This window comes from Sciurus vulgaris (assembly GCF_902686455.1).
Source record: "Sciurus vulgaris genome assembly, chromosome: 5".
In the NCBI taxonomy this organism is placed as follows: domain Eukaryota; kingdom Metazoa; phylum Chordata; class Mammalia; order Rodentia; family Sciuridae; genus Sciurus; species Sciurus vulgaris.
This window is the reverse complement of record NC_136465.1, coordinates 133,434,571-133,445,162: the sequence shown is the minus strand read 5'-3', so window position 1 is coordinate 133,445,162 and position 10,592 is coordinate 133,434,571. Positions and strand designations below refer to the sequence as shown.

At 35.9% G+C, this 10,592-nt stretch overlaps 1 protein-coding gene across 1 annotated transcript in view; it reads right to left on the bottom strand.

Annotated features, from left to right (window-relative positions):
* Positions 1-1,184: 1,184 nt before the first annotated feature.
* The window catches only part of TMEM19 (transmembrane protein 19), a 15,927-nt gene continuing 6,519 nt past the window's right edge, over positions 1,185-10,592 (bottom strand). The window contains 9 exon segments of the mRNA XM_079142415.1: positions 1,185-3,897; positions 3,900-3,966; positions 5,908-5,930; positions 5,933-6,115; positions 7,687-7,905; positions 7,908-7,940; positions 8,326-8,401; positions 8,403-8,437; positions 8,440-8,463. Coding sequence (XP_078998541.1) covers positions 3,803-3,897; positions 3,900-3,966; positions 5,908-5,930; positions 5,933-6,115; positions 7,687-7,905; positions 7,908-7,940; positions 8,326-8,401; positions 8,403-8,437; positions 8,440-8,463 — 755 coding nt within the window. The 3' untranslated portion in view covers positions 1,185-3,802.

The following is a 10,592-nucleotide window of genomic DNA, read 5'->3' as shown; positions in this document are numbered from 1 at the left end:
CACTTACGTATTTTTAAAATATTCAGGACCACTTGGAGTTGTAGCCACATATACTTCCTAAGGAGATTAAATAATTAAGTTGCATAATTGTTTTCTTCTTCTTTTTTTTTTTTTTTTTGGAAATGCAGGGAATTGAACCCAGAACTCTCTGCATGCTGAGCAAGTAAGTACTCTACCACTGCTGCATACTCAGTCCTGTGTTTTCACTTTTAAAGCACATAAATTCCTCTGGGATTTGGTGGTTTCCACAGTTCATCCTCATTGTATTGGTACTGGGAATATAAGATGACTGGGCCCTCGTGTATTTACTATGCATTAATAGTCAGCAGCTGTTCATACCGCAGGGAGGTGGAGAAAGTTTAAAACATCCCATTTCACATTTTTTTCTCTTTAATAAGATCTTTTTTCTAATTGAGGTGGAGTTTGCATTTCTGCAGCCAGCATTCTGTATTACAGCAGCTAGAAACAAGAAAGAGATATGAAGCTTAAGTAACTCAAGAAGGGAGAAAAGCTAAGGATGGAATGACCTGTGTCAAGTCTGTGTTCTCCTGGTGGTCCCATGTGTGTGTCTTCTAGAAGTCTCCTTCAGAAGCTACCCTGCGCCACACAGACTTTGCTGTCCTCTATTATGTTACAGTATAATAAGAAATGATACACCTTTATGCTACCTAAGCAGGAGCACATAATATTTTATTATATTGTTACATGGAGCTCTCTCCATGAAAGTGTTTTCAACATAACTGCCCACCCAGCCAAGAGGATAGTTAAATTAAATATCCAATTACAAAAGATGTTACAGTAAAATACATGTAGGATTAAAAAAAGAAAAAAGGATAGAACCTCAAAAATTTTAAAATATATTTTTAGTTGTCAATGGACCTTTATTTTATGTGTTTGTTTTTATGTGGTGCTGAGGATGGAGCCCAGGGCCTCACACATGCCAGGCAAGTGCTCTACCACTGAGCCACAACCCCAGCCCAGAACCTCAATTCTTTATCTGTAGTTTTCATACCCAAGAACTATGGATTCAGTTTCTTCACAAGTTTGGTGACAAAATCTGACATGACTTAATCTGAGGCTCTTTACAGCCTTTAGTCATCACTTTCAGTATGGCCATTCATAACTGATCACAAAAGTAGGAGTGTATTTGATAATGGGTTTCTACCCTGTAATTTTTTTAGTAGTTTGAGTGAAATATTTTATGTAGACCCTATTAGTTTTCTAAATTCTGAAAGATTTTGATTCCAAAACACAACTAAGCTCTAGGTTTTCAAACAAAGATTGTATAGTAATATCTCTCCACAGTGTTAATGACATGGTGACTCTACCAATTTGAAAGCTGGTCCCAGTAAGTACTTTTGTCCCTTAGAACATCATGAGGATGAACCTCCAGGAAAAGAGGAAAGGCGTGTTAACACACCATGTGGGCTGCATGAAAAAACGACAAAGCAATGACAAGAGATGCAACTGCAAGACAGCATGCAAGTACCAGTAACTATCAACCCAGCAAGACAGCGCAGAATGCTGCTGCTGACTGTTATCTCCCTAAAAATGAGAAGTTCCATTCTTCTGAAGCTTCCTTTGGACATACTGCTTTCGGATATTCTTAATTCTGGGGTTCTCAATCTGGCTAGACATTAAAATCTACCAGAGGGTTTTCTAAAAATATCCAAATGTGGAGCAGGCCACATAAAATGAGAGCATGGGACTCATTTTAAGACATTTTGATTTACTTGGTTTAGAAAGGGGCCTTGGTAACAAGAGTTTTTTTTTTTTTTTTTTTTTTTTTTTTTTTTTTTTTTAAATTCCCTACATGATTCTCATGTGCAGCCAAAGCCTTATGAACTCTAAATCTCCAGGTTATATCCTAGATCGGTTTAATCAGAATTGGGGGCATGGAACTTAACACAGTTTTGGTTTTTAAAAACACAGTGGCCAGATGCAATGGCACATACTTATAATCCTTGGAGACTGAGGCAGGAGGACTTCAAATTAGAGGCCGGCCTCAACAACTTAGTGAGACCCTGTCTCAAAATTGGAAAAAAAAAAAAGGCTAGGGGTGTAAAGTGGTCTGGAGTATTGAATGCTAGTACCAAAAACCAAAACCAAAACCAAAAAAGCAAAAAACAAAACAAAACAAAACAAACAAAAAAACATAAAAAAATTGCCCAGGTGCTTCCAATGTATACCCAAATTCAAAATCAAGGGTCATGATCAGCTGAGTTGACTGACTTAAGAATTAAAGGTGTGAACTATTTTGTTTTCCTTCCTAAACCAGTCAGTTATAAATAATCACTATAGAAGGGTCACCAATGAATAATTTTAAGCTATCTCTACTCTCTGTTGGCTTACTCATGGAGTCCTTTCCCAACTTCTTTAAGGGGTAGGAGAGCAATGGTACAGAAAGACATGAGAAACATCTTAAGATATATTTGGTAAAATACTTTGTTCCTTGCTAAAACTTTTAGCACATGGTAGGTCACAGTGAAAAACATTTGAAAAGCAAAATTCACTTTAAAGCTACAATGTAAAGGAGAGCACAACTGAGAAGATACATAATAGGAAATTGTAGTATTTTTCCAGTCACTTTTAAATAATAAATTAAAAAATAATTACAATTATTTTCCAGTGACTAATGGTTCCAGATACCAATGTTAACACAGATTCCTATACGTATTTCAAAGAAAGCTAGAAAATGCATCAAAAATCACCTTTATGTATAAGTAAAGAGAAATAATAAAAAATAAATAGGTAAATGAAAGGAAGTCTAGCAGAGTAGAGGAAGGAGAATTGGGGAGGAGAGGGAAGACTGAGAACTGAAATCAAACTCCATGCATGTACGATTTTGTCAGGATGGACCCAACTACTGTGTGTAACTATAATGCTCTAATAAAACGGCAAAAACTAATGCTTTGGGTGAGAGTAAAAGGAAGGGAGGGAGAGGGAAAGTGATAGAAAGTGATATTGGCCAAATTATACTTTAACTATGTTCATGTAAGAATGTTTAACAACAAATCCCATCATTGTGTACAACTACAATGCACCAGTAAAATATGGAAAGACAAAAAAATATTGAATTCAATACAGTTTTGGTTCAGTTCACAACTTAAATATATATAAGATGCACTTTTTTTAGATAATTTTGTTTTTAATTAAAAAATGTTTTCACACTTTCTAATGGTCATTGTGAAAAATACATTTACCTTTTTTCATCATTAACCTGGAGTGAGGAAGAGTAGTGTGGAGTAGACCACATAATTCACTAGAGACCAGTCTTACACTTTTCACAATTACTTGTGACTGGCAAGATAATGAGAGAAGATCAGGATAATACGCTTACTTAGGTTTCCACACAAAACAGCTTAAATCATTTAAATGAATATAACATTGGACAACTGGTACAGTGGCACTTTTATGCTACAACTGGGAACCATTTAAATGTCATCACTCTTAATCCTGACACTGGATTAAACAAAGCAAAATAAAACTTATATTGACTATGTAGATCTTTCAGTTCAATGTACAGCAATATATAGAGAAAATGTAGCTCCCCTGATCGAGGAACTACATTGAAGCAGAAGAATAATATGCTTAAGTTCTATGCAATCTTCTCTTTCACTAGGAAGATATCATCTGTTAAAGGAAGTTGATGAAACCAAAATGTGGAATTCGATCACAATGGAATATGAAAAGAGTTCATATTTTCACTTGAACATTACGATTATTATTACTGTTAGGACAAAACTTGGAATTGCAAATATAGTTGACTCACCAGTTTCAACCAGTGGAAATGAAATAAAGTTCACTCTCTGGGCCAAAACCCCCATGCAGCTGTTGGGAGCAAGAGGGCAATAAGAACAGAAGAAAACAGATTCACTGCATTGTTATCAAGAATAGTTTCCCTGCTATGTGCTTTGCCTTATTTGTAGGGTTGTTGACCACCATGCCAGTGCTTTCATCCAAACCTGGAGTAGAAAAGAAGGAAATGAGAAAATTCAAATACTAGATTAAAAAAAGAACAAATTAGCTTTTTCCTCCAAAGGAGACCACCTTTGAAAAACTCTCAGTGACTTGTAAATAACTAAGGTCATATGGTGAAATACATGGAACCTTTGATCACAAAAGGCCTCTTTGAATAAATAAGTTTCAGCACATCTCAATGATGTTCTCTCAATACCTCTGGAGTTGTTTCAGAAGGAGAAGGAAGACAAGAAAAGGAAAGGTGGCATGAAACTGGCAGGCTGGGCCTGCCTTCCTAGTAGTTTCCCTTCAAACCAAACTGTGAGGCACCTACGAACAGGGGTCAATCTGTGGCCTCAGCACTGGACAGATAGATCCCAGCATGGTGTTGGACGAAGGAGAATGCTACGGTTTGAATGTTTGTGTCCCTCCAAGATACATGTTGGAATCTAAGACCCAAAGTGACAGAATTAAGAGTTGGGACCTTTGGAGAAAGGAACAAGTCATGAGGGATCCACTCAAGAATGGGATTAATGCCCTTATACAGGAGGCTCCTGAGAGCTGCCTGACCCTTTTGCCTGTTTGCCTTCCTCCATGTAAGGATGTAGCAACAAGGCACCATGTTGGGAGCAGAAAGAGAGCAGGTCTTGCTTTTGAACTTCCCAGACTCTAAAACTATGACAAGTAAATTACTTTATTGTCCTCTTTGCATATTACCCAATCTAAGGCATTTTTCACAGCAGTACAGACTAAAACAGAGGCACACAAAGACTTAGGAAATGAATTAACCACCACCACTGCCCACATTTTATTTTTCAACCCACTCAATATAAGAAGCTTCCCCTTCTAGAACCCATTTCAAATAAAACGTAGGCTTCTTTAAAAAAATGCATGTACTATTGTGTAGAGAGTCTCTGACTCTTTAGTATAAATTAAAACTAGATTGCTTCTTCTTTTTTTTTTTTTTTTTTGTGGTGCTGGGGATCGAACCCAGGGCCTCGTGCTTGCAAGGCAAGCACTCTACCAACTGAGCTATCTCCCCAGCCCTTAGTTTGCTTCTTCCTTAGATCTAAATGAAATTAATAAAACTGAGAGAACAAACATTCGGACAAGTAGGAAGGGGAGTGAAAGGATAAGTAGATTATCTTGGAGTATGAAGAGTACAGGGAGGACTGAATTCAGGGACCCTTCTCTAGCCTCCAGCTTCTTCTGATGTCAATCAAGGAAAAATCATAGTTGGTGAGAATGTACAGCAAATACACACCTAACCAGATATATCAGTAGAATGAAAGGGCAGGAGAGCCCCAGAAGCAAGACACAGAAAATTTTGAGGAAAATTGACTCTCCCATTTATCTTGAGTGGGCCTTAAAACTCAATAGTGAAATGGTGGCATGCATCTGTAGCCCAGGCTACTTGGGAGGCTGAGCTTGAGATCACTTGAGCCCAGGAGTTGAGGCTAGCCTGGGACGCACAGTTAAATACCACTTCAAATAAAACAAACTCCAAAACTCAATGGTGAGACAGCAAGCACAATATCACAGTAAGAAAGCAGGTAATGTATGTGTAGTCAGATTAGTACAATAATTATCTATTCAAATGGACTTGGAGAAAACAAATGGAAGGAGATGCATTAAAATGAGCTGATCCAAAATGTCTTACTTTCCTGGAATTAGATAGCTCAAAATCAAAAGTGTCTGTTCCTTGCATGAATGCATCCACCCCTCTAATCAGTGCTCTGCAGAACTCATTCTCTTTCAATTAATTTAACACAAAAGAATAAGAAAACAAAACTGTAGAAGAGATTCTGCCTTGTCATTTTTGGTCCCTCAACAATTCTGTATCTTTGGGTTTGTTTTCCTTTTACATCTTTAAAACAAAAATCCTCTATTTCTTCCCCCAGTCCTTTGAAAAGCCAGTAAGTTGCACTAATAAGGTAATGATCTTACAGTAAATTGCATTGTTGCCCCTAGTATGAGTCCACAATTGATCCTAGTAATCCGGCTAGACCTCCAAATGCAATAATGGGCCACTGTGGAGCAGAAATGTCTAAATCACTCACAAAAACCAACTGTGTGAGGAAGTATGCAATGCCCACAAAGGTACCACCAAGGAGACTTGAGGCAAGTCCCACCATTGTAACACCTCCATTGGTCCCTAAGAAGAAACATAAGTAAAATCATCTGGTTAATAATCAGCAAACATAAAAGAAAGCAAAATATTGAAAGTTATGTGATAAACATTAACTTAAAAGAGTTCTCTTTTTAATTTAGAGAAATTTAATATATGTATTTATGAAGTACCATGTGATATTTTGATACATCTAAACACTGGGTAGTGTTCATTTCAGGGTACAACTATCTCCTCAAACATTAATCATCTTATCATGTTTGAAAGGAAAACATTCAAAATCCTCTCTTCTAGCTTTTAAACATATAGTATATTATTAACTCTAGTCACCTTACTATGCAATAAAACAGCAGAAGTTCTTGCTCTTATTTAACTATAACAGTCCCTAGTAATAAACTTCCCCATTCTCTTCCCCTATTTGCCCCAAACTCTAGTAACCACCATTCTAATCTCAACTTCTATAATGTCTACTATTGTGGATTCCAAATATAAGTGAGATCATGTGGTACTTGTCAGAAAGAGTTCTCTTTAATGTAATCTCAAGACTATAGCCTACTTAGAAAATAGTCCTTTTTCTTCAGTAAATCTCAACATTCTAGCAGTGAACCAGATGGTTCAGTGGAGCTAGAATGTTTCTTCTCTGTGCCTTAGTTTCCTTGTTTTTACAATAAACAAGAAATAAAATAAATTAATATGATTATTAGGAGTACTAAGTGCTATTTCATGTAAAGCAGTCAGGATAGTACTTTGCACATAGTAGGTATTCAAAATGTAAGCTGTTATAAGGATGATGATGATGAAGAGGAAGAATAAAAAAGGAAGACTAGAAGGTGGGAAAGAAAGGAAGAGAGAAGATTTTAAAAGAAGCAGTTGCTAATGGTAATAGGAAACTGAGATATACATATATAAGTATGTATCCACAGGGGATTGGTTATACCAAAACCCTTGGATGATCAGTCCCTCGCATAAAATGGTGTAGTATTTGAATGTAACCTATGCATGTCCTATCTTCCACATACTCAAATGATCTCTCAATTACTTAAAAACAAATACTAACACTACACAAATATGTAAATACTGTTATACTGTAGTATTTAGGAATTGTAAGAAAAAATCTGTAAAGAAAATCAGAACAGACAAAATTGATTTTTCTTTAGATAGTTTTAATCCACTATAGGTGGAAAACTGGATTTGAAGAACTATGTTAAAAACTAATTACATAACAGGTTCTTGAGAAAAACTCTATTCCTTATCTTTTCCTTTCACACTGATAAGTCTGTGGGTTTATCCCTTTTTTCTTGTACTGTATATCCAGGTCCTGTTAACATTTTCCATCAAATATTAGTTAATATCAGTAATTTAATATCCTACAGCAATTTTCCAATTAAGAAGACCAAATAAGGGTTGGGGATATAGCTCAGTTGGTAGAGTGCTTGCCTTGCATGCACAAGGCCCTGGGTTCAATACCCAGTACCACAAAAGAAAAAAAAAAAAAAAAAAAAAAAAAGACCAAATAAAACTCTTAAAAGGCACTTAAATAAGAAATACATTAAGAAGGGTGTTTTTGTTTTTGTTTTGAAACTCATATCAAGACTCACCCACTGGAACTTTCTCCCAGGTTGTTATTAGCCTTGGCGGGCTCTTACTCAGTACTGTGCCAACTTCTGAAGCCCAGGTGTCTCCAGCAGAGCAGGCCAGTGCAGCCAAGAGAGATAAACACATCCAGGAAGCAGTGTACTGCTTAGAAAAATCAATTGGCATTTCCCCGGGGCCATTTTCTATCATGTATAGTAGGGCCAACTCAGTGGGCACAGCTCATTACAGAACACCTGAATCCAGTTCCTTTGCCCTCCTGGAAACAAAGAAGCAGACGAAAAGCATAAGAAATGTTTTCTTCTCAAAAGGAAAAGTATGCAATTATAGGAACTTATATTTTGAAGTTTAGAAAAATAAAAATGATTAAAAAATTTTAAAAAGTTTTAAAAGTAGTATGGCACCTTTACCCTCATTTTATGCTGGTATTAATAATCTAAAATAATTGACAGGCTCTACAGCTTTTAAAATGCTGCTGTTTTACTTCCTATTGTGGTAAAATAAATGATAAACTAAATTAGGCTACTAAAATAACTCTCAAATTGATCTGTTTGATAGTCTCAACATGTTCTGATTAAAAGCTTATGTTAGGATAAAAAAAGTTTTATTATATTTTGAGTAATGTCAAATGTAATTAATTTTACCTTCTTTATATTCTGAATCTAGACGCTTCTTTGTTTCTCCCTTCCATTTCGTGAGTTTTGAAGAAGAAAGGAAAAAACATCAGTAAAGAAGTAAAAAAGCTGAAATTTGCAACGTTAGGATAAATCCAACCACCAGCCCTGAAAGAAACATATATAGACAAAGAATAATACTTAGTTCATACAGTAATGCTGAAAAACATTGGAGTTTTTCAGTTATTTTCATATTAAAACTTGAATGTACATTTCCAATACACATTTGCAATTTACCAACTAAGTTATTAACAAATAATAAACTGAAAGTCATTTTAATGTATTGATAAATTTTGCCATATATTTTAATCTCTTTCAATGTTATATGTTATTTTAGACAACTGTATTATAATCAAATTGCAAAACAGAATGAATGGTAGTGATTTTATTATTAAACAATACATATTATACATACACACACACAGTTTGAATAGAAGGCTAATCTAAGAATTTCCAAATTACTGTGGCCCTCTTTGAGGTTGTAAAGATTATAGTTTTTTCAAGTTTCTAATTTGAAAATTCCTATAGCCTGGAATTTTTTTCTGCTTTACAGAGGAAAATTCAAAGAAAGTTAACCTTTTTATACTTTGCAAAAATCTTCATATGTTCTCCTCTAATCCTCATAAACTATGGTGAGGGGTAGTTTTTCTTAGCTAAACTGCCCTATGTAAATCCATAAAATGTCATGTGCACCTAAAAATAAAATATGTTCTGTGAATGTATTTTATATTTTTACTTTTCTGTTTCTTTAAATTTTTTTTCCCCCAGTAGGGCAGATTGAACCCAGGGATGCTCAACCACTGAGTTAATCCCCAGTCGTTTTTATTTATTTTGAAACAGGGTCTCAAACTTGCAACCCTCCTGTCTCAGCCTCCTAAGTCGCTGTGATTACAGATGTAAGCTATCATGCATCACTGTCTCTAGATTTTGTTGAGGCAAACGAAGAAAGCAGCCTTCATTCATTCATTTTTCAAGGGTGACCAATTGTAAGAAGTCTATACAATCTGCAGTTCAACATGGAAAACAAAGAAGGAAGCTTATAGTTCATGACACAGTACAGAGAGAGAGGGAAAAAAAAAATAAAATAAAGGCAAAAGAAAGATTGTAAACCCAGATTGTAACCTAGGAAGGCTAAAACAGGAGGATCACAAGTTCAAGGCCAGCCTCATAGCTTAGTGAGGCCCTGTGTCAAATAAAAAACAAAAAAGGACTGGGATGGAGCTCAGTGTTAAGAGTGCCCTGTGTTCTATTCCTAGTATTTGCTGTGGGTTTTATAGGAAAGGTTATAAAGCTTTTCATAGGGAAAATGCAAACATATCCTGAAATGGGTTATCCTTAAGGGCCTTTAGTTACAAAATTTGAAAATGTTCTTGAGAATAAAATTTGGTGGTAGAGGGGGCAAAGTACCTTCGTATCTCTTATAATAGTTAGTTAATCCTATGAAATGAGTTAAAATATAATAAGTGAAATTAGTCATCTATAAAAATGACAAAACAGAACAGAACAGTGTGTGAATCTTAAGGGTACACCAAATTCAATCAAGGTGACCCCAGGAAGTCAGATTGGGATGTGACTGTCCTGAGAACATCTTAACTCAAATGAATATCACTTTCCATTTGAAGAGTGTGCTAATAGCTGGGCCTAGTGGCACATGCCTGTATTTCCAGTAGCTCAGAGGCTAAAAGCAGGAGGATCAAAAGTTCAAAGCCAGCCTTAACAACTCAGCAAGACCCTGTCTCCCTCTTCCCCCACTACACACACACACACACACACACACACACACACAGCTGGGGATGTGGCTCAGTGGTTTAAGCACTTTGAGTTCAATCTCTGGTATCAAAAAAAAAAAAAAAAAAGAAAAATGTATGTTAACAGATGGATATAGTCTCTTTTAGTGCAGACCATTATACAAAACACTTTCTTTTATGACACTGTCAATTTTGAGAATGTAATTGCTCATACAAGTAAAAATATAGCAAATTATTGTACTACTCTTGGTGCTCAAATTGTCTCAGATTTGTCCAGCAGGAGTCCCTTTAAGCTAGCTACTATGCTTTTTTGACAGGACCCCCACTTTTTTTTCTTTTTTTCCTCCTGGCATAAAAAGTTATTTTAGGCTCATCCCAAACCTACCTTGCCCCAGCCTTGGAAGCAGTCATTTCTCTGAGAAGTTGGTTAATTTTAGTAGGCAATGAGACCAAGATCTAGGCTCTCAATTTACTCTCACAGTTACTAGA